This window comes from Thunnus thynnus, chromosome 7, assembly GCF_963924715.1.
Source record: "Thunnus thynnus chromosome 7, fThuThy2.1, whole genome shotgun sequence".
Taxonomy (NCBI): domain Eukaryota; kingdom Metazoa; phylum Chordata; class Actinopteri; order Scombriformes; family Scombridae; genus Thunnus; species Thunnus thynnus.
In genome coordinates, this window is record NC_089523.1 from 22,533,658 (window position 1) to 22,558,483 (window position 24,826).

Below are 24,826 nucleotides of genomic sequence, written 5' to 3' on the forward strand. Positions count from 1 at the left end.
TTCAACACTCCTTATTGAGTATCATGAGCTAATTCAGTTTTTTGTAAATTCATATTAGGGGTAATCTGTTGATTATTTTCTCAATTAATAAAATGTCACAATAAAAAAATCACAATTCCCTAAAACCCAAGATGACGTCTTCACATGTCTTGTTTTGTCCAACCAACAGTCCAAAACCCAAAGATACAGTTTATAATCATTGAAGATAAGAAAACCAGCATTTTTTAAAATATGAATGACCCTCACTGAGTGCACTTTTTGTTCTAGATGAAAAAATGAAGCATTATAAATAACTAAGAGCCATTTTAGTAACCATTAGGGTATTCAACATAAACATGGCAGGAAATTTAAGCAGACATACTTTCTCATGTATGCATAAAAGCGTCATACATTTAAAATTGTATATACAGTTTCTTACACAGTAACTAGGTGGCAAACCTATTTGAGTGCTGAAAAATAGCTTTCTCTTAGTAATATAATAAGCTCAGCTGGAATTAAATTAGTTTAACTTCTATCCAAATACATGAACTGCTTTGTGGAGCTCTCTCCTGTATCTCTGTCAGCAAAGTGGCAGCAAGCAGTCATGCATGAAGTTACATATATTAGGATCTATACAGTGAGATTTACCTATACACATACAGGAGGGGAAATTGCTCATTTCTATTTCAAGCCCAGAGGTTGGTTGGTCCTCTAAATTGATCTGACGAACACAGCTGCTTCTTAGAAACCTGCTCAGACCTGATAAGCGCAGTAACCATGGCACCTTTACCGACAAAGCTCAGACATCAAATATGCTTCATTTCAGATGGGAAGGTGAAGTCATAAACTTTCTCCGCTATCAAGTCAACCCCTAAAATATAGAATTTATTCAGAAACTGGTGACACATATAGGACAAATGATTCACCCCTGAAATGGCTCCTTGTTGTGTTCAGTAGCTGCAGTATGACGTGCTATATTCAGCCTGTCATTGCTTGAGATTTCAGATGTGTTGGCCTTTAATATGCAGTCAAGATATTTGAAGACATTACATTGAATATAAAAAGGAAATGCATGTAGCATGTCAGTCCCCTTAATACACTGGTCGAGTTTCAAAGTGCTGAGAGGAAGCAAAAGCATTCATGAGGGTGAACATTCAGTTTCTGTGAACCTCAGAAACGAAAGAGAAAGACAAGATACTGTAAATAAAATTTCCTCCTGCCTTTACAAATTTATGTCAAATTGAACTAAAGTGAGCTATCATCTAGGTAGTTTCCAGTCATCACCGTGTACAGCACATTACTGAGCAGACGGGAGCATTGTGAGGTGGTTGTTGTGGAAGTTTGCCTTTTTTTAGAGCAACTCTTGTAGGTTCATAGAGAAAATATGTGAAAGTAGGTGTAAAACAGTATTTTGCTTGTTTATTTGTTGTTATTTCTCTGACCTCCTCAGTGGCAAAACTGGTGACATTTTCAAACCAACAGGATCCATTAGTAAATTTGTCACATAGGAATTCGAAATGAGTGCTGGATTCTTGCTGTGGGCCTGCAGCAGTCAAGGATAAAATCTGTACCAAATAAAGTGAGATTCCCGTCGGTAGGAACTGACCTTGATAGCTGCGAAGGAACCTGCAAACATAATGTGTTTGGCGGTGTGTGTAGAGATGTGACATTACAAGACGTGAAGCTCAAAAACATTCCCAAAACACCTGAGATCTATGAAGTAGTGCTGAAACGGTAGCAATTTTGATAAACTGTTAAGGCAGCATTGAAGGATAAGACGGGTGATTTTCTATATTTTTCTAATCGTCAACGAATCTAATTCACAGAACCAAACCAACAATGAAACAATGAAATTTAGGACAGCAATGGAGGTCAGGCTCTGGATACACACAACATACTTGTAAGTAGGATGAGTTCATTGTTGGTTTGGCTCTACACATGAGATTTGTTGACAATAAGAACATTATAGAAAATCGCCAGCCATATCCCTTAAAGGAGAATTTATCATATCAACTTTTATTATCAACGTTAAAAATAAAGATGTAATGGAGCAACATTAATATTCATTTGGAGTCGTGTTTCTGAGCACTTGATTAATATAAGTCCAGTATTCACTCCTCTTTTAGCTCTGTATTGGTTTCCTCCAACTCCGCTAAATGCTACACTATGTTCACCCTCTATGTTCAACTTTGTCTGCCTGCTGTTTGGTGCTGGCCAGGTAGCGTAAAGTCGGGTTATCAGGCCTTTTTTTCATGAGCGTGAAACTAAAAAGTTACCAGAAAACCAAAACAGTGAGCTCAAAGAGGCTAAAATGTGTCATAGAGCTGAGAAGAACTGCACAGCTGAGTGATAATTCATTGTGAGTGCGTTATTTTAAGCGTTAATATAGATATAGTCATTTCAGTATCACTGTTAAAATACTGATTAGTGCAGCTTGAGTCATTTAAGTCATTTATCAAGGAAAAATAAGAACATTCGCTGGCTCTGTCTTCTCAAATGTGATAATTTGCAGTTTTTGTCTGTTTTATGTCATAAATTGAATATCTTTGGGTTTTGAACCACTGATTTGACAGAACAATCACTTTGGGGCATTTAGCGACTATATATTAATCGTTGTGTGCAGCCCTGTTAAAGCTATTTGATAAAAGTGATGTTTTGTTATATCTGATTAGGTTTAATGTTCTGGTTGCCCCTGGTTGACCAGTTTTTGTGTTTAGTTTTTTAGATCTTTGTTCTTGTGTTGTGCTTTTAATTGCAGTTAATTATTATTTCTCCATATAATGCTTTCTGATGCTACAGTGTGAAATACACACTTTTGTACACTATGACAGTGGAGAAAATAAATATTGTGGTTTTGTAAATAAAGATGACGTGGTTGTTGTTCTTTCAGTTTAATAATCCAGTACACTAAGAAAGATAAAAGAGTAATATTTTTTCAGCTGCTGTTTTTAGCTCTTCAGCTTTGAACAGTCAAAGAGGCATCACCTTCTCATTACATCCTTTTTAAAAAGGAGCTTTAGAGTCACACAAACAGAGGTTAATAGCTGCTTTTGAGAGATTGTAAGAATAAAGTCATTTGCTACAAATACGTTTATTATAGAGATGCATTTATATTTAGTGTTAAGGCAAAAAAAAGTTAAAAATTAAAATACCAATGTCCCACTTTCATACTGTAGCAAATTACATGCAGTTTGTGATTAATCAGTGATTCAGACTAAAACATTTCCTGGTATCGTAGCATTTAAGCTACATTTCATTATTCATCTGTTCTCCTCCACACTGAAACTGACTAATTACCCAAAAGAAGAACAAAGTATGGACAGAGGTCTTGCTGGAGTTTTCAGTAAAATCCTGGCTTGGAGATGACTGTCATGCATTAAGATCTTCTAATCAGTGCGCTTGTATGTCTCTGATTTGAAATGAGAAAATTAGTGAAACTGCTTCAGTCACAGAAAGAGAAGAAGAACAGAAGAGTGTTTTTATATTGAAGTCACAGAACTCATTGAGAAAGTCCCCTGAAAAATATGTTATGGAAATAGATTTTTTATTTAGAGGTAAAGTTTGTTCATTATTTTAATCATATGAAGTACTGTATCTGTAATGCAGTTGTCAGATTTTGTTCCATTGTGATCTTTCCTAATCTCAATCTTTTCCAAATTCCCTTTTCTTTCAGTTAAAGCTTTATGATTAATTGTGAAGCATGAATGAAATAGTTGATGCCAATCAGCTAATCTAAGTGTGACGTCAGTGCTATGCCTGAACTATGCTTCATATTTGGTCATAAATATTGCTGTCCACTAATTTTAAATGCACATAAAACAGACAGTAACCAGTGACATTGTATCCTTTAACCATGAGGTCCAGAGTGAACACCCATAGGCGGCACTATTAAGAGGCTATGGGATGCTTAGCTTCCCCAAAATTATCACTGAAAAAATTTAACCTTCAACAAAATCATTATATATTTTAGGTATTTTTTGGGCAGTAACTACTGGCAAACAGGCTAAGCCTTCCCTAAATTTACTGCTGGCTATTCTGCACCCTACACTGCATAAAGTTAAAATAATGGAAACGCCTGTCAGCAGTTGAAAAGACAGCAACACATTATGTAGCCCTGAAGTAGTATATGAAGACATTAAAAGTCTTGGTGCCCAGTATCATTACCCTACTTTGAAAGCTAAATCAACCAGTCACTGGAAGAGATTCATTTCTAAGGAGCTGACCAAAAGTTTTAAAGGTGACTTTTTAAAGCCCACCAACCAACATACCATTGTTTAAAGGGTAAGGCCTGCATTTTTTAAAATTCTTTGTAGTGTCAACAAATTGTGCGAAGCCAAACCAACAATGAACTCATCCTACTTACAAGTATTGTGTGTGTATCCAAAGCCTGATATATCGTATACCTCTGTGCCGTAGACCTCCGTTGTTGTCCAAAAACTATGGGTGACATGTTCCTTCATTATGAAGACCTAACAAAGTTAGTTACACAGAGGTAGTTTGTTTGGAAACTGCTTTGAAGACTATTAACAGTGATCATGTTTTCAGTCTCCAGAGAGTAGTTCTGTGTAAAGCAGACATCACTGCACATGTGCAGGAATGTGGTTCATTTTACAGTGATTCACTTTTTGTGCTACTTATCCAAACCTCTTGACTTGTACTACATTGTACATTGTAAATTTCTCAAAGAATTTAAGTCTGATGCAAGAAAAATGTAAACTCACTCCATCTCAAAAGTAATATCAAAGAAGAAGGTCAGTTTGAAGAGTGAGAAGGTGCAGCATGGTTGAAAAGGGAAGGAGGAGTTAATCTTCACTCAGTACTTGAAGTATGCTGTTTTTCTTTCTTTTTTTACATAAAACTGTAAAAATGAATACATTTACCCAGTTACTGGTGTATGTACACTTGGGTACAGAGAGTTGGGTGGGGTGAGGGGACAAATACAGTTTACCAGCACTTAGACGTAATTGGTTTAGCTGAAGGCCCGGACAGTGGTTTATGCCCTCAGGAGCTGCCTTCTCTTCCCAGAAAAGTGTCTTCTTTGAAATGGCTTTAAAACAAAGGTTAGATTATGTTTTTTTACCAGGTTAGTGCTCCAAGAATGATGGCTGCTTCATGCCTCACATTTAAATGGATACTGTGTTTGTGGTCAAAAAAAACATGATTGTGCTCAGAATTAACGGATTGTTGGCTGCGTTGTGCATGTCGTGCAACCACCCAAATGTGAAACACAGATGGTACAGAGGTTTGATAGATTTCACCTTCTTTTGATGTCTGAATGAACAACAAACTACTTGAACCAGTTTATTGCTGGGAGATAAAGAGGAATGTGTTTCACTTCCCAAATTGGTGATGGTACGAGTTCCAAATTGAATTAGTTAGTCTCTTACTTTGCATGCTCTCTTCATGCTTTTTGTGTAAAAATAGAAATATACGAAACCCAACATGATTCAATTTAAATCAGAAGTCACTTTTTTCATATTAAAGAACATCTTTTAGAAGACATGAATATATTCATGTTGGTGTCAAGCAGTGACACACAGTATCATACTGGGAAATACTGTGACATTATATAATATTTATTCTTTTCTTCTTCTTTTGAAGAAAGAGATGATATATTTATTGCATAGTCTAACTAAATATTAATTGAAAAGCTTTATTTAACTACCCTAACATCCAGACACAGACGCAGACATGCGCACTCCCATGTGTGTCTCTCTACTATAATGCGATTGTCTCCCAAGTCAAAGGACAGTGGTCATGTTTTGATGTCTTCTTGTGTACGACTTTTGTCTATCCGTCTCCCTCCCTGCTAAAGCCAGCTTGGGCTGATAATAAGATTAGAGTGTGGAGAGGCAGCTTAGCGACCTGGCCAAGGAACAACGATCATTTATCTCTAAGGCTGCAGCAGATAGACATGACTGGGGAAAGGGGTCGCAGAGCAGAGAGTGGGTGTGAGGATGCAGAGGTTAAAGGGCAACAGGCGCCATTCAGTCACTGCACAAATGTGTCTATAAAATCACTGTGTGTCTGGCTTTAATTGCCGGAGCAGAAAACACTCATAGCACCTACATTTATACTCAGAGGCACCTCACAACAACCTCATAACACACACAAAGACGACATTAAACTCTTTGTTTTGTGTGCATACAGACACTCTGTTTACCTCTCCATCCATAGCCACCTCCTCCACAACAAACGCTACTTTCGCCTCCATCAGTGGCTTCATCCATCCAAACTAATCAATGCTTTGTTGAACTGTGAGAGAATTAAAGGCTTAACCCTTTTGCTGCCAACTGTCTACAAAGATCTTTACAGAACCAGAGATTTAGAGAAGATAGTTTAGTATGTTATGTGGAGGCTAAGTCACAAACAATAACATGAAAATGCTGTGATCATTCAGCTTAAACTGTGAATTAGTATTTTGTTTTAATTTCATAAAGGTTGTGTGATACAGAAGATTGCAGCTGTACGGCTATTTACCAATAAAATAGTTAAATGAAAAGTCTGGCCTCATTTATAGATTAAATCAAAGAAGGAATCGGTAGATTAATTGATAATGAAAGTAATCATTAGTTGCAATACTTGGCTTAAGGTGCTGAAAGAGGGAACAAAAGTATACTTTTTTAAATACCTTAATATGAGAAATACACACACACTTCAAATGTCTTAACACAAGTACCTGTCCAAAAGAAGTCTAAAATGAGCAAAGTTAGGATTTGAGTAGAAACTCAGCTGAGTGTATAATTTGTATGTCAGCTTTTTGATACTCTTTTGATGAGACTGTCCTCTGAAGAAAAACGACACAATGGGGTGTGATGTCAGTTTCCTTGAAACAACATATAGTTACGTTTGAATGACAGATGCCATCTAGCAGTCGTAGCAATTATGACCCGGAGCAGTGGCGCAGTTCAGGTGACGTCTATATAACTTGACAAATTCAGAGGTGGTCGGGTTGGGTGGATGGCTTAACCCAAATTGCAGAAAGTGGACTTTGCCTCAGGAGGCTGCAGTTCGTTTCCTGTTTCCAACTGTGAGTGTCACATTTCCAACTGTGAGTCGGTACAGTTTAAAAAACAAAACAAAAACTTAACTACGATCGTCCACTAACCTAAACCTCTATGGTCGCTTAACGTTAAGGAAGTAGTAACTAACTAACCCACCATATTTTTCTCTAACCTTAACAAAGTGATCGTTTTAACCCAAATCGTGATCTTTCCCTAAACCTAACCAGACTTTAACCACAGCGTTGTCATATCATAAAACATCATTGTTTTTTAACAGTGATTTGTGATGGTTTTGGAACGCACAGACAAATTAAAGTTGTCTTGTGTTGTTCTGGGGTGCACATGGTCAAACATTTAGTCTTAATTTGGAGGACTGGTTGCTTTCGATACTGTTCAATACTTGATATTGCACATTTTTGTCGGAAAAAGTTTTGAGACCCAACACCGAGACTTTACCATGGGAAATGTTGTTTTTGATAACTGCAAATCAGATAGACTTAACATTACTGCTAATCACACTGAAGCCTTTGCTGATTATGTACATGTAACCAGTGTTCTCAATGGCCCACAGCTTAGAGTAAATGCCACTTGCCAAGTCTGTTATCATTAAGGCAACAGTTTTTTATCTATCAACTTATTGGGGGCAGAGAAAGGTGAAGTAGCTCAAGAGGATTACACAAACACCAGAATAAATCTCTTTCATATGTCTTTGACCATTACACAGAGACACCACACGGTCAATCTCAAGGGAGCAACTGTTCTCCATCTAATCCCAACACTGAGGAGAGCACTTTTACAAAAGCACAGTTTATAATGCATTCACAAGCGGACCCCCGAGAGACCTTAAAAGCCTCTCTTGCTTAATCTATCATGTCAGCGTGTGAGAGCCGTCGAATCCTTTTACGCTTTGATATAATCCATGTTGATTACAGTCCTCTCACCTCTCTTAAATTACTGCTGCTCTTAATTGTGTGAATGTAAGCAGGCGAGGACTCAGCCTCCCTGTTGTGTAGCATTTCTGTTTCTCTTTCACTTTGTGTACACCCGTACATTGGGCACCTATTTATTGAATTTTCCTTGGGAATAGAAAGTGCGGAGTTAGATTTAAACGCTTATATGGTCCATCACATCGCAGCAATTTCTATCGATTGTGTCTTTATGAATCTATTTGTTATTTGCTGAGAATCTGTTGTGGTTGTGAATCAAGCCTTTTCAAGCTCTTTTAACTTAATCATTCAGTTCTTCCTGCCCTCACTCACCGCCGCTCCTTCTATGAGAGCAATCTGCTCTTCAGTCTGCTGTCAATTTAAAAGAAATGCCCATTTTTTTACAACATGGGTCTTATTTTTCTAGTTCTGGCTATTTCTTGCTAACATTTTATTTGGACCTGCAACAATTAGTCAATCAACAGAAAATTAACCAGAAAATATGACAATCTAATAATGGTTTTAGTCATTTTTTAAACAAAAAAGCCAAATATTTGCTGTTTTCAGCTTCTCAAATGTGATGATTTAATGCTTTCATTTGTCATACATGATAATAAACTGAATATCTTTGGGTTGGACAAAATAAAATCTTTGAAGATGTCACCTTTTCAGTATTTTCTGACATTATGTAGACCAAATGATTAATTAAACGAATCCAGAGAGATATCTGTGATTTGAGACATGTGTTGACATCACTACAACAGGACGAAGAGCACAAGCTGTGAGAGGATCACAAGTTGTAAACAGACTCCAGGTGTAGCCACATTATCGAAAGCAGTGGCTCCCACCTTCTGGGCCATGGATCAGTACTAGAACATATGCTACTGGACCACATGAAAAAGATTTGATTCAGCACAGAAATCTTAATGATAATTATAAAACTTTATATGCTATTAGGCTATTTGAGCAGTAATTGCCTTGAACCTGGTGCAGCGTGTGTGTGCTGCTGTTTTCTTCACGACTGAAGTAAAGATGGCCATCAGTATACAAGATAAGAGGTCTGTCACCACAAAATTGGAATGATTCTTTAACTACATGGTGATACGTGTATTGCGACAACATATAACGTTACTTTTACATAAATCCACCAGTCAGCATGGCAGTATGCTGTTACTGGAAACATGCTGAAAATGTACCAACATAAACCAGGCAGCTTTTGGCAGCATGTTGAGTTTTGGTGACCGTCCTTCAACCGCAGACCTCAGGTTTAAGCCCCCATGTCGCCAAACATCCTTCAACAAGACACTGAACCTTTACCGGCGGCAGGGCTGCTCTCCTGTTACTGACCCTGCACTTATAGACCTTGCTGCAAAAAGAAAATTTCCCTACAGGGATCAATAAAGTGTCACATTAGCACGGTAATGCACAGCAGGCAAGTAAAGCAAGAGCGAAATTACCTGTACAAATCACTGCTCCACATTAATCACGCCTGTGATTTGCGAGCGTGCCAAATAGACGAGTACAGCCCACTTCACTCAGCGTTAAAATGTCACACATGCACGCTGCCGGCTGCAACAGTGGAAACTGCTGCACACTAATAACTGCTGCTTGAATCTGCACTGCTGAATATAAATATAGTCTACATAGCCTTGATGACAGATATATTTTTATTTTTGTAAGAATTTATTGGGGGTGTTTTACCTTTAATTGATAGGTATAAAGTTGAGAGGCAGACAAGTAATGTGTACAGTTCTTGTATTAGTGATACCTCCATTCACACAGTTTTTAAGGTATACCATGACTACATAAATAGCGACATTTGTAATGTTAAGCTGCTCTTACACAAAAGGTATCATGTGGTGTCTTTGGAGTTACAACGATGGAGAGAGAGACCTTGGAAAAAATTGAACCTGGTTGTAAAATGTATTTTCATGTCACTTTGTTCATTGTTGTTTCATTTCATTGTTTAACCGTGCTGTTGCAGCTTTAGCTATGGTGTGTTGTGCTGAAGTAGGTGAGCGGCGCCATGTGCAATCATTTTGGTGAAATTGGAACAAATGTAAAGCAAAAAAGAAAACTGAAAATTCTTCTGTCTACTTCTGTCACTCTGGATAATCTGCACACTTCACTGTCAACAGTGTTTACTGGCAACTCTTTTCTATCTGACATAAAAAAAAAAACAAAAAAACTGAAAACCATCCACACTGTGAGGTCTGTGGATTATCCAGATTAACTGGGATATTGTTTCTGACAGGACACATTGCTGTTGAGTTTTCCAGATGTAATTTCTTTTTAAATCTTTGAGCACCATGAATAAAATTTCCTTTCCCTCCGTTGTATTTGGGCTGCAGCACAAAGGGGATATTTTAAAACATCACCAAGTAAAACCAACCATTTTACCTGGTGATGATGTTATAGTGACTGAAAATGAGATTGTGGATACAGGTGGCTGAAATGAGTTTCCTTCATAGGGTTGCAGAAATGCAGCAGAAAGTGGAGCAAGTACTGTAACACCAAACCTATCTGCATGGCCAGATATCATTAGGGTAGAGTGGGAAAATATTTTTTTGTGATTTTGGTGAACTGATCCTTTAATATGTCCGCGCAGTAATGAGGAGAGCAGAGCAGCAGTCAGGGAACTGGGCTCAGGTGGGAGACATGGCGGGCTAAGTTATTTCTCATGGCCTCATTGGCTCTAAGCTGCCATTCTCACCTTTGGCTGGCTCTTCAGCTGTACTGTACGTGTACATGTGGTGGATGAGAGGGTCAAACGGGTTCATCTGCGTGTATCAGACTGTTGGATATAATGTACAGTGGAAATAAGGGCCAGCAGGGGCTCTGATTCTCTCTGCTGACCATCTGAGTCTTGCCTCCCCTGCACGTCAGTCTCTTTGAGGATTTAAAGGATGATGCTGATGATTTTCTATATTTTTCTTATTGTCAGCAAATCTCTTGTACAGAACCAAACCAACGATGAACTGATCCTGCTTACAAGTATTGCGTGTGTATCCAAAGTCTGATATATCGTAATCCTCTGTGCCGAAAACTATTAAAAACATGTCAATGAACCACATCGTTGCACTGGGTGACACGTTGCTTCACACCAAGATTATGGTTACAGTAGTTGGTTTAGAAACGACTCAAAAGGGTTGTGATATGTACCACAACCAGCTAGTGAAGCACTCTAAACGGAACTGCTCTCCTGAGACTGAAAATGTGATTGCTGTTATTAGTCTTTGGAGCCATTTCTAAACAAACTACTGTAACCGTAAAATCGCAATTGGAACCAGTCTACGGCACAGAGGAATACGATATATCAGACTTTGGATACTCACACACAATACTTGTAAGTAGGATCAAGTCTTTGCTGGTCTGGCTCTGCACATGAGATTTGTTGACAGCAAGAAAAATATACAATATCACCAGCATTATCCTTCAAATACTCACATTTACTGGGAGTTCTCACTTTTTACCTATACTTGTTCCTTTGTTCTCCACCGACTCGATATATGTGAGGTCAATTCTGGCCACCATGTCCTAAATGCACAGCAAAATGACAAGCTATAATTAGGATTTTTTAAAATAAAATATTGATTTGGCCTATGTAATGGCTTGTGCACCAGGTGAAGTTAATTATTAATCAACTCATTTCTGGCCTTAAGGTAAAGATAGAGGTTGAGATGTAAGGCCCGGCGAGCATGTACCTCACTGTAGTTTAAATATGGCTGAGATCTGCTGTATTGTAGTGAATTCCATAAAGACTTTTATATATTTATTATTAAAAAGCTGCACATTTTCTAAATTTAAATTGAAAACAGATTCTTTATCTTCTTTGTATAACAGAAATGGATGATATTATTCATATGATTGAATTGAATTGATATGACATTTACAAGGTAAGTTTTATAAAAGTAGAAAGCCAATTGGATGCTTAATTGGTAGGTTCATTTTCCCCCTGAAGACAGTTTGGAATTTGGATGTTAAAATGTAAGCAAAGGTCTGGTAAGTCCACAAATTCAGCATCAAATGTACTGTTTATGGAACATTTCATCAAACAGGTCTTTAATTCACCTTACAATTTCAGTTATGGTTTTCAGAGGGATAAGAAATTAATTTAATATTTTTATATTAACAATGGATCAAATTACTATGTTTAATGTGAAAGGTGTTGCTCGTTTTCATTTCTGCCTCTTCCAGCTGATTGTTTTGATTTTACAAGCTGCAAATTTAATGTTTTGATTCACTCTCAACGCTCTCATTATCTTAGTTTTCAGACGCAGCAGGCACCTGTTTTCTGTGAAAAACACAACCTGCAAAGCCCCGAATAGCAGACAGACAAAGTTAACTAGTCTGTGAATACAATGGAACATTAAGTAGCTAAAGAGCCAGATATGTCCCTCAGGAGCTTGTGGTGAACAAAACAGAGCTAAAAGCAAGGATTTGCCATTTCAATTGTGTAAGATGATATGAAAAATCTGTTATTGCAGGTACATTTTCTCAAAGTGATAAAGTAGCACTGCTTGATTTGGTTCTGTGTGTTTTTTCCACAAAATAAATACTCAGTCTGTAAAAATAACCCTGTTGAATCATCAAAGAAACTTAAATGGATTGGATTTCACTTCATAAAATCTATACCAGAGCTTGGGAAAAGCTCTGACTGTGGGAGTGATTCTTTGATTTTACACCGAGGCCTCTGGAGTAAGACTTAGACCTGGGAGTGCCTGGAGAAAGTTGAATTCTGACCTTTTCTTTTCCTGCTATGGTGTTCTGTCTTAAAACAAGAGGAGACTTTTAAAAAAAATGAGAAAGAAATGTTGCACTCCTGCATCCAAATTACTCATTCCCCACACCTCCCCCATGATGAACTTGGGAGGCATTTGAGTATCTGATGTTGCATATGCAGATTATAAACCTCATCCTATAATTCCTCTCTGATGAGAGCTCAGTGGAAATCTGAAATCAGATCACTCAACTTCTTAATTACAGTCACACTGCATTAAAACCCCCGTGTCCCATAGGCAATGAAGTGGCGAGGCATGTGGGGGGCCTCAGCCGCCGCGTTCGACCCTGGACTTGTGCTGCTGCGGCTCTATCAGCTCTCACTCTGTCACTCTGTCAGCACAGCTTGCCTCGTGCATGGTAACACATGACAGATCTGGGAGATAAAACAGCCAACCCTCGCCCTGCTGCCACACTAATGGTTTATAAATATCTTCTTCAAAGACCCGAGACGGCGTGAGGGGTGGCGGGGTGGTTATGGTCTCTTTTGTGGTGCAACATTGCAGACCCATTTAAGCTCTCAGTTTGCCTTTCATTCCCTGCCACAAGGACCCCAGAGTTAGCTGGAGAGGGGGTTAGGAGGGGCACTGTGGGACTTGTGATGGACAGCTGGGATGAAAAGGACACTGTCATCCATCAGTCTGAGTCAGATTGACCAACAAACCATAACCACAAGACGAGATGAGCCACTGCCAGCCGCTTCGCTGTCAGACTGTTTTTCTAGTGTTAAATATTTATACAGCACATAGATTTATACCCACACGCTTACAAATGTAAACCTTTTCCCCAACTCCCCAACTTGCGCACTTCACAAAAGTTGTGCTACAATAGGAGTCTTTGTTTTCCCACGTAAACACCTATATCCCCTGTGTGTGGTATTTGCATGTGATCAAAGCGTCAGCCCACTGCTCCTTCCCTCCTTCCCTCCCTCCCTTACCAACTATAGAAACCTGTTTCTCTGTTTCCCACTTGTCTGCCTTGTGTTTCATGTTTCATTCAGCTCCGAGGGCAATGTGGTTAAATAGGGTGGATGTCAGAGCTGCGAGACACATGTAAGGCATTCAGCATAAACACACACAAGCAGGCATGTCTCTGCCGCCGTCAATGCATAATCATGTATGTAAATGGATGTTGTAAGAAGAGTCAGAGAACAAACAACAAGCGTGTGAAAAAGGTTCAAAAGGTTGCTGAACTGCAGCGGACCGCTTTAGACACAAGACACACACAATTAATGAATGCACTTGCTTGGTAACTGATTCTTATCAGTTCATATGAACGTTACAATCATGTCTCCAATGATTTAATGTTTGTTATAAATAGTTGCTGCAGTGAGAAATTACAGAGGGAGCTTCTTTTTAATTTGAATTGAGCCTCATAATAGATCGTGCCACATTTCTGCCTCAGTCTTTTATGTCTCACCCGAGCCTCATCTTTCCACTTTTGTGTAGGCAGCAGAGACAAATAGCATAGATACTGATGTGGAAGCGGTGAGGAAATGAAGAGTCAGTGTTGGTTTTTATATTGTTTCTTTTTTTTTGCCTTTCTGAGGTAGATTTGATCATTTGTATTGTATTTCCTTTCACACACCAGTCTTAACTATTGCAGAACAAGTACAGAACTGTTCTTGTTGATAAGTGATTGATTGCACACAGATCAAGGTGCAGACCAGTGTGAGCTTAAATGCAAGTCCATCACATTTAAAACGTGTCACACAACTCTTCTCCAGTACACCACGCTTTATTCACCAATCTCAGCTCGGCTATCTCACGTTCATCAGGGTTGTACATTTCACTGATTCATCATATGACCAATAAATCACCGTACACTCAAGATATCACAATCAAGCATCTCTTAAAAATGATCATAATCAAAATTTACAGTCATCCTAAGAAAAATAACCAGAATAATCTAATCTTTACACAGTATGAAAAAACATGACAAAACAAGAAATTTAAACATGTTGCTTTGGGTCTCTGGGAACTTGTGTTCACCATTTTCTGACCTTTTATAGACTAAATGTTCAATCAGTTCATCCAAAAAGTAATGCACAGATAAAAAGCTTATGAAAGTAATCATTAGTTAATATGCAACATGTTGGCCAGATCAATCATGACTCAAATCATTACTTGTTGGCTGCTACTGAGAAGCAGTCTGAAGTAGGAAAGAATCATTTTGTTGGTGATTTTGGTAATTTTATTGATCTGGATTTTAAAATGATGAACAGCTTTAACAGCTCTTATAAGCCTAATCAAAATGTTTTTGCAGACTCAAACTGTACACAAGTCAGTGATATTGGCCTCCTCCCAGTAAGTAGTACATTAAACTAGCTCTACTTTTCTGTCATGAGCGGGTTGGTACATCTGCCATGACCCCAAGCTGATACTGTAAAAACAAATCATATTTAAGATTTTATGTGTGCAAGTGCATATTTGTTTGTGTCTGTACTTGGGCATGTGAGAGTAAAACGCGAGTGAGTTTGCTGTGAGAACCAGAGGGAGGTTGTGGGAGTTTGGAGCCATGTGCGCGAGGAGAATCAATTTAAACACAATCAAAAGTTTAAGAGGGATTAAAGCTACTGTGATGAGATAACACTCTCAAAATGGTTTAAAATAGCTACAGAGATTACACTAATGTAATCCAATTTAAAGGAGCCTTCCCCAAATATTTATTATTGAAGCACCATCTGTTTGAAACCCGTAGGGTCAGTCCAATATGCAGTTTTACACCAACAAGGCTATTTTGTTGTCCTACATTCCTCCCTGTCCTGTCTGTCAAAAAGTCAGAGAATAACCCATTTTTTTCCTGGCTCTGTCATAATCTTTTTTCATGTTTGTCCTCCTTTGACACCAACAAATCTGGAATAATTTGCAATCAGTTCTTCAACTTGTTAAAGTCCTTAATAAAAGTAAAATATAAGGTCATCCAGATTTCTTTGCCAGACTAATGAAAGATAATAATGGGGAAAAGAAATCTGATGCTTAAATAATTAATTATTATGTTGTCGGTTTATGCATGGCCAGGCCTTTATGGGGTCATTTGAAGACTTTGTTATTACTCCTGTGACACAGATCCCAGCTCAGCACAGACGAAACACGCTGTAGAGCTCAGATAAGCTGAGTTTCATACACATGAGCTGTGTTGCTAAGCAGAAAACTGCGATCTTCAGTTAAATTAAAGGGGAAGTGCATCAATTTTACACATGAAAGTCTGTTGGATGCATATGTGAAAAAAGTTGTATGAAGCCTTTGATGGCTCCAATTGTCTGAAGACTACAAGTATGAAAAAGAAAAAAATCTGGGGGTGTGGAGTTAGAAAGAAGTGAGGTTACCAGACTTCTGTAGCCCGCAGCTCGAGGCTACATTAGCCGCTACTAGCATAACACATGCTAACCTCTGACTGAACTGTCAGTGGTCACATTGCATTGTGGGTAATGTTGGTGCCAGGTTTTTACAAGGATATCTATGATTCTGCTGCTTCGATTTTGATACTTTTTTAAACTGTCCATCATGAGTCTGACAGTGTTATAGGAGTACAATGTTAATTCGGTGCAATACTCCCTTAACATAGACAGTATCACTATATTTTTCCTGAGATGATAGAAATGTATCATCCATTACAGATTTTGCTGTACCATTTATACTAAGGTTGCAATTCCTGTAAAATTTCTGGTTGTAATAGTTCATTACAGGGTTGTATTTACAGCATTGTGGCATCAATATGATGAAGTACCCTGATCTGCCAAGTATTTCCTGGATTAGCTGAAAAACAGACCTCTGTGTGTTTGTTGTACCTGTACTGTAAATGATTTCTAAATTGAGAATGTCAAATGTCAAACATATTAAGATACAGGGTTTGCTGCTGAGTTTTATAGTGGATCAAGGCGCTCCATATGCCTGAAATAAAAACAAAAGAAGATATTAAATTTTTATGAAAGGTAATATTGTTCAGGGGAAACAAGCAGTAGTACTGCTTCACTCTGCAAAGGTCACATATTTAATGAGTGAGGTAATTTAAAGTTTAGTAGTTTAAACCATCATCTAGTAACTCAACTTGATAACAAGATGAGATTCTTCAGGTCAAGCTCTATCTAATTCAGCTCAGAAGGTGATTGATTGATCAATCATCATACATTCTCTTTGCAGTAATTAATCAGAGAAATACATCATAATGTCTGGAAAAAAGAAAACTGTCTGATTCTTAGGAAAAGTAAAGCCAAACAACAATTACACATTTGCTAACCAATTTCTTGTGGGAAAAAACGCTATGATATGTATCAGTATTCCAATGTAAAATTACACACTCCTTACTTTTCATCCTCAACAAAATCGATTGTCAGGTTATAAAACTGAAGTGTTTTAGTCATCCCAATCTTAGCTTTAGCAACTTTGAAGGTCTAAACGTATGCTGAGTAAAAAAGGATAATTTGGTTTTGGCCAGTTAGTTGATTAATTGAGTAGTCAGTTGACAGATGATTGCTGGTGATTGACTAATAATTAAAGTAATTTATCAAGCGATAATGTCAGTCACTTGCCTTTCCAGTCTCTCAAACATGAGGATTTGTGAGAATTTTTACAAATTAAACATTTTTGGCTATTTATTAAACTCTTCATCAGAAGAAATGAGTCATGTGAAGATGTCACCTTTGCTTCTGGGAAATAATTACAATATCAAGTAAATGAGCACTTACTTAAATATAAAAACAGTGAATGGATTAATTTCCATGTGTATTGCCTTAGAACTAATGGTCATAGAACAGGTGACTGAGTATTGATTTGAGTACAAATGACAGAAAGGACAGAAAGTGTATGACTTTTACAGTACTGCTTTTTTAAAAGTTTTTATGAAATTGAAACCGAAGAGTGCATCCTCCCTTCAGTCCCAGTCTGCTGTCAAGAAGACCTTTAACCTAAGACCATGTTGCTGCTTTCCCTTGCTTCGATTATCAGTTCATTTTTGAGGTGGCGGGCCCACCCCATCGTATCGATGGGTAAAAGGAGGGGAGAGGTGTACTGTAAACAGAGAGTGAGTCTGAGCCTCAGCTAAAGCTTTAGCTCCAGAGAGGGACGCACATGAGAGAAAGACATGGGTGGAAGCAGAGATTACTCGGGGAGATAGAGCGGGGCTGGTTAAAGAGGATCAGTTTATCTTCACACAGGCCTACATGGCTCCCTGAGGGCCTGTAGAGAGGGACTGACTTTTTTTTTTTTTATCCTTCACTTGATCACACACACAGCAGAATTAGGTTGGGATGCCTTGTTAGAAATGCACATTACATGTATTTCAGTAATAATTGTGTCACATATTTGTTTTTAGACATCTGCACAGCCAGGTTTTCTAAATGTCATTTAACCTGTGTTGCTCTATTTGGCTCTTAATTTATTAATTTGTTGAGTCTCATATTCAGAGATGTTTTCGTGATATTTTCATAGTAGTATTTTTATCTCTTCATCAGATGATCTGCTTTATCATATGGATGTGCTGCCCCCTGTAGACGACTCATGATACTACAACAACCTCACATTTGATCTTTTTAATTGTGCCCCAGCTCAGACACGCATGACAGGGTTGACTTTTCTTTGATTATTCTGTGCAGGTTTGAGAGTCCACCACTTAATTGCCATTGACCTGGACTGCTGAGACCCCCAACATCTCATAGCCGAGATGCCCTGCAGGAAAACAAAAACATTGTTTATTCTAAAGAGAAGAATCCAATTAGCAGATATAAAGCGTGGCTAGGCTGAATGGTAGCCTTTGGCAAAATGTAATTAGGACAGTGTTTACTGAGGCTACATAGTATCATATCTGCATCACATTTATTGGAAATGTTTCCTAATTTTTTTTTCCCTCGTGAAGGATTTAGGTTGACTTCATACCCATATACACATCTTGAACTGTTTCTATTTGTCTGTGTCTGCAGCCATACACACATCCCAGATGGAGATGGCCACGGATTAGTGCAGATTTTCCTTCATTTAATAAACAATTGAATGACACAGTTCTGAGGATAAACCTGTTCAAAGAAACACAAGAATAGTCTGGAGTGAGGAGCATTATCCCACTTCATTATGGAATATCTCTGTATCATTCAGCGCATCCATCGCTGCATGCTCTCTGCAGCTGGCCCCCATTCACATGAAGAAGCAGTGTAGTCTCATCAACCTATAGAAAAAAATTGATCCTTTGTGATTGTGTCTCTGGTTCACAATGTATATTAATCACGATGAAATGCCTGTGTAGCACTTTATAGCATTATACAAGGCAAGAGATTCCAGGCATCGTCCGTGTAGAGGCAATCCCAAAACGAGACCCTTTTTCTCAATATTGTTACATAATTTCTACTGCGCAACAGCAAGGACAATAGCTGGTGGAGATGAAATTGGTGCACTAACCGGATTTGTGAGGAAAAACTATGTTTCAAATCTGAAAAACGTCAATTTCTCTGCACTGTGGGTTGCTGAACAGTATGAATCAGAAACCGTCTGATATGGTGACGGCTGTAGGAATGATGGTGACAATAAAGATATTAATCTCATGCATGCATGTCCAATATATGGCTCTACCGCTCTGCATCATTGACATGAGCAAAAGATATGAAGACATGCTGGGGAATATTTTTACATTTATGTCTCACAATGCACAAAGATGTCACACATGGGTTGTGACATCTTTTCATGTGTTGATGACAGAAGCACTGATGTCCTAACAGATTTTTAGTCACGCAAGGGGCATGGCTCACAGAGATGCAAGCATGCCTGTAGACTGTTGCTGTTACTACTTAATCGAAGTAACAACCGATCTGAAATCTCCATCTATGATGCTTTTCGTCACATGTCAGGGGAAGGTTGAGGCACTACAGTCACATTAGCACCAGCCTCTGCGAATAATCATTTAACCTCCTATTCACTTCAACTGAGGTTTCAGTTTAATCTCGTCACAGGTCAGAATTTCCCTTTGTTCAACTTTGCCCTACAAATTTGTACAAACAGTGATGCACTGTGTTTGGATAGAGAGACGTCATTATTCCAGTGATGCGCTATCACTCTGTCTTGTACAATATTCAATTTTCAGACTGTAAACTGCAGCATCGCCCTCATACACTCTTAACAGTTTGTTATCGCTCTTCTATTTATTACCCACAATGGAAAAATAACATCACATCTTTTTTTGTGTTTGACTGTGGAGCATTTTCATTGAATGGAAGGCTAATGTGACCATAAAACCTTTTGAATTACCTGTTGCATGAATAACAAATAAGAGGTTAAAAAACAAAAAAGCTATTATAAAAGCTTCATATACTTCATGTAATTTTCTGGTGAAGTCAAGTTGCTTTCTGTCCTTGAAAACCGTCCAATTTTTGGTGTAATTTTGTGCCGAGTACATCTTCAGCTGACATGGTGGCTGCCTCGTTTCAAACTCATAACATGTGGAAGCCACAAACAGGCTTGGCGGAGATGGCATGACATGAATGATTAAATGCGAAGTGAAGCGATCTGCTAATCGTAATTTAGAGAACATAATGCATGCAGTAATGATGGCACACAGTAGTGTTGGTGGCTGAAGTGACCATGTGTTACATCATATCCATGTCCAGCTGAGCTCTTTTGCTCACGTGAGGTGAGAGGATTGAGCCCAGGATTGTTTAGGGATTAGCCAACAGGACTTACCAGATTCGGAGAGTCAGAAATTAAGGGACAGGAGCACCACAGCGGCGGGGTCACATTGTTCCAGAAGGAATAAGGAAGCACTGAGTCACTGCAACGAAACTATAATTCAAAGAACAAGTTCTGTCTCTCTGTCTGTCTCTGCACACAATCTCTTTTTCTCTCTCACACACACATACATACTTTCCTCCTCATCATCTGTGCAACCCCCCAGCCCAGCCCCAGCCCCACCACCACCACCAATCGCCTAATTCTCCTGGCTCTACACGCTTTCAGTCTGGAAAAGAAGGAAGGCGTGCTCGGCTGAACAGATGTGGAGATCTCAGCTGCCTGTCTATGGATCATAACATTTCCTCTCTCTGTATTCCTCTCTACCTCACTGTTTACTCTGCTTATCCATTTGAGTATATGAGGGACCCTCCTCAAAGTGTTTTCTGCTGTCGAAGGATTTAGTGGCACTAGTACTTTTTTCTTTGCGTGAGTTTTTGAGCCGAGCTTCAAACTGGAGACACAGACAGACACCGACTGCTGGGATCAGTTGATCCAGCTGCAGCTGTCCGGTTCAGGTGACTGGGCGCCCTGTGAGTTAGACATCCTCCTCTTTTCTTTTTAAATATCATATTTTTCTTTCTTTGTCATCACGTTTTATGCATAATCTTTGTTCTGTTGATATTTCCTGATCATCTTTGTACCTACCTTGCTTAGAGTTTTGCTAAAATCTTATCTTTTGTTACTTTTTAATTCTTAAGAGTAGCTTTTTTTCCTCAGATGAACTCAGACTGTTTGGTATGCATGTTTGGATTTTACATGCCTGTGAATTCATTGGTTGAGAATGATGTACTGGATGTCACATGCAGACCAGTATAGTTAATGAAAAATGATACTGTAGAACTTTTAAATCTCAGTGTAAAGTCATAAGACAATAATCAGGCACTGTATGTGGAAGTTAATGAGATCTGCTGATGTGGGAGCTGGAGCAGTGAAGTCTTGTTTACTATCAGCTACTTATGATCTAATTCAGGTGCAACAGCAACTGTTACCTTTATTCAAGATTATTCAAAGCACAGGCCATTTCTCTACTTCTTGACTATTTTTTTTCCTGCTGTCCATATGATCTGTATGCATGTTTGAGTTACCACACACACACACACACACATCAAGAAGTCAAAGCATGTCTGGGATTAAATGGTCCTGAGGCTCAAGGGGCATAACAGAGGAGATTAGCTGATATCACAGCTACATCATAAAATTCAATTTAATAACAGAATCCTTTGGGAAGGTTTATTGAGTTATTGATTTTCCACAGTTCAGAATTGTCCTTCATTTTTCTAATTTTCACTTTTTTATGCTACTTTTGTCTGAATAATTCTTTTCATGCTGAACATCAGACTCATTTGGCAACAAACAGCTAGCAGCAGCTCTAGTTTTGATCAGATATAGGAAAATTTTAATTGAACACACTTGTCCAAATATTCACAAAATAAAAAAGCAACAGATTTTATCCAATATGACACCTAAAGACATGCAAAGACAAAAAAGTATAAAATCAAATTAAAAAACAAACTTTAGTAGCATACAACATAAACAAGATGCATAAAGTTGAAGCATGGCACATGACAATCTAACTAAAAGTTAGTATAACCTACTTCCATGGTAGTCCAGGCCTGCCCCAAATCACGCCTCTGCTACATTACAGTTGTGACATACACATTTAACCCTTGGTTCATGTTGTTCCAGGTGACACCCAGAAGGTGGAGATCCCCAGAGGAGAGATGGAAGTGGTTAAGGGCCAGATGGTGGTGTTACACGCCTGGTATAGCCCCAACTCAGACATTTCCAAAAACTCTGTCGTTTGGCACTTTGTGGGCAATGAATCCAAGCAGGTGAGACATTAACTGTGAGACACATCTGTAGATGATTGACTGTGTAGTTGACCCTGCTCTGACCTGTAGTGGAACAGAGGAGAGGAGAGTTATCTATAAACCAAACAATTAGAGCAGAAACAAATAATTGATTAATCAATGAGTTGAGCCAGAAAAATAACCATTTTGATATTTTGTAAGTTTTTTTAAAGCAGAAATGCCCAGAATTCTGTAGTTTCAGTCTCTCAAATGTAAGAATTTGCTGCTTTTCTGTTTTTGTATGATTTTAATTTAAAATATCTTTTGGGGAATTCTTGTTTAAGAGCCAGCTAGACCTTTTTATATACAAGGCCTACGTCACCTCTGAATTTATGCAAGAGGAAGCAAGCTTTTTTGTATAGCATGACACTGTTACATCCTGAGAAACCCATCTACAGATCTGTAAGGTGAAAAAGATGATCTGTAGAGATAAGGATTATTGCCAACACCACTGCTGATGTCTAATTCATAGTGGAAGGAAGGAAAGATGGATAGATGAGTGTTATTACTGAAATGGTACCGCTAATGACATTTCATCTCTACTTTTTATTGCACCTCCTACATGTAGCACGAACTGCTGGTGACACTGTACATATCTGCACATGCTGGGTCGTATATGTGTGTGTGTGTGTGTGTGTTTAGGGTCTTTGCATGATTAATATAATCTAAACAGTTTCAGTGTCCGATGCCTGTGAGCTTATCTCAAACAGAAAATCAGCCTAAAATTCAACACCACCATCTGTACATGCCAGGATTATCCTTATGAAGGACGTTGATTTCTGTTATATGGTTAAGCTGCATATCTTAATATGGCTGCAGCAAATAAAATTAAAAATATTTCAGTGAAATGACTCGAGAGATGTCTCTGTAGCACTTAATTTTCAGAATGTATTTTACTTTATGAAAACGTCTCCTCCAGGACAGAAATGTTGATCTAATTATTACTGATTAACACTGTAATGATACTGTCAATTTTTTTTTCTGTGCAGGTGATAAACTTTAGCTCAGGTGAGGTTGGGTACGGCCAGAATGAATTCACCAAAAGAGTTGGCTTCAGTGTGGCCATGCCCTCAGCCAACATCTCCATCTCCATCAAGAACACCCAGGAATCTGACTCTGGACGCTACGTGTGCAACGTCATCATCCATGGAGGTCCTGGCATTTCTGGGGAGGTGCGCCTTAATGTCAAAGGTAATGGACCGTAGCAAGAATTTCAAAGGTTAGATTTAATCAGAAAAGGCTATGACACAGCTCACACACTTACCCTGGATTTTGAAATTCAGGCAGTGAGCATACTGTATTTTAAAAGATTTTGGATTGGACCTGTCCTTCAAAAATCATATTTATGTGAGCAAGCTCTGTTCAAATAAGATTCATCTGCTGTTGAGGGATTCTCTGGGCTCTGAAGTCATTATGTCATCCTCCAGCAGCAGATGGAAACAGTGGGGGTCAAAACATTTAATTTTCTACAATATGGCTACTGCCCGTAGAAATCTCCACCTTGTTAGCCGTGGATTAAAGCCTAACATACAAGTTCAATAAGAGGTCGTTGTTCCTATATCCTCATCTTACATTTGTTAACTTGACGACGCTGTCTGTCTCTCTCTCCAGTCCCTCCTTCTCCCCCAGTGTGCACCATGACAGGCAACCCAGTGGTGAAGGGCAACGTGACTCTGAGCTGTAAGTCCAGTCATGGAAAACCCATCCCTCAGTACAAGTGGACCAAGGCTGCACCCATGTCCGAGGTCTTCTTCTCGCCAATGCAGAGTGAGTATTTCCTGTCAACACAATCAGACATTAACTCTTTAATGTATATGTGTATGTAAAAGGTTAGTTCACCCAAATTACAAAAAAATATTTCCTCACCTCTAGTGATATCTACACGTGCAGATAACAAAGGTTTGTAGCACTCGCAGCATTTTTGAAAAAATAACATCCATCATCTCTTTGCAGAAACAGTGTCTCCCTTACTGCTTTCTACCAAATAAATTGTTCCTATGAAAACGCTGACAGAGTAACAAGGAGATAGTTTTTGTAAAAAGATGTTGCTGAGTTCTTTAAATTTACTCTCTCAAAGCACCGGGCACCACAAATGAAATTCCACACATAACCATGGTACCCGTGTGAATGCAGAAATCATAGAGACGGAAATGTCAAAACCAGGACAAATTAAATTCAACTTGGTGCATGGCTAGATATTACAAGAGGTGAGTGAGAAAATACGTAGTTTGGAATTTGGTTGAACCAACTCTTTAACTGATGGGAGACATGTTTCACATTTAATTCCCTGAAACCGGTGTCATAAATACAACTGAGCCACATTTTACACAAGCAGTCTCATCGGGCCACAGTAAATGTTAACTTTCACCTTTTGTAAAATACGCTTCATTCACTTTCTAGCAGTTATCTCATCTAACTTGACAAGAAAACAAATAAGCGTAAACAAATAAGCGTTTGTTTTAGGGCGACAAAGAAGTGACATTTCATCTTTAGTTATGTATCAGTGTCCAGTAAAGAGAGATATGTATCAAACAGAAGCAGACATGGAAGAGAAATGATCCGTAAGCCTGTTTCCG

General features: G+C 38.5%; 1 protein-coding gene across 2 annotated transcripts in view; it reads left to right on the forward strand.

Annotated features, from left to right (window-relative positions):
* Window positions 1–24,826, forward strand: part of esamb (endothelial cell adhesion molecule b) — a 48,433-nt gene that overhangs the window by 15,778 nt on the left and 7,829 nt on the right. For both annotated transcript variants that reach the window (XM_067594997.1, XM_067594996.1), the window contains 3 exons: window positions 22,087–22,232; window positions 23,240–23,441; window positions 23,862–24,017. In XM_067594997.1, coding sequence (XP_067451098.1) covers window positions 22,087–22,232; window positions 23,240–23,441; window positions 23,862–24,017 — 504 coding nt within the window. The remainder of the gene's footprint in view (window positions 1–22,086; window positions 22,233–23,239; window positions 23,442–23,861; window positions 24,018–24,826) is intronic.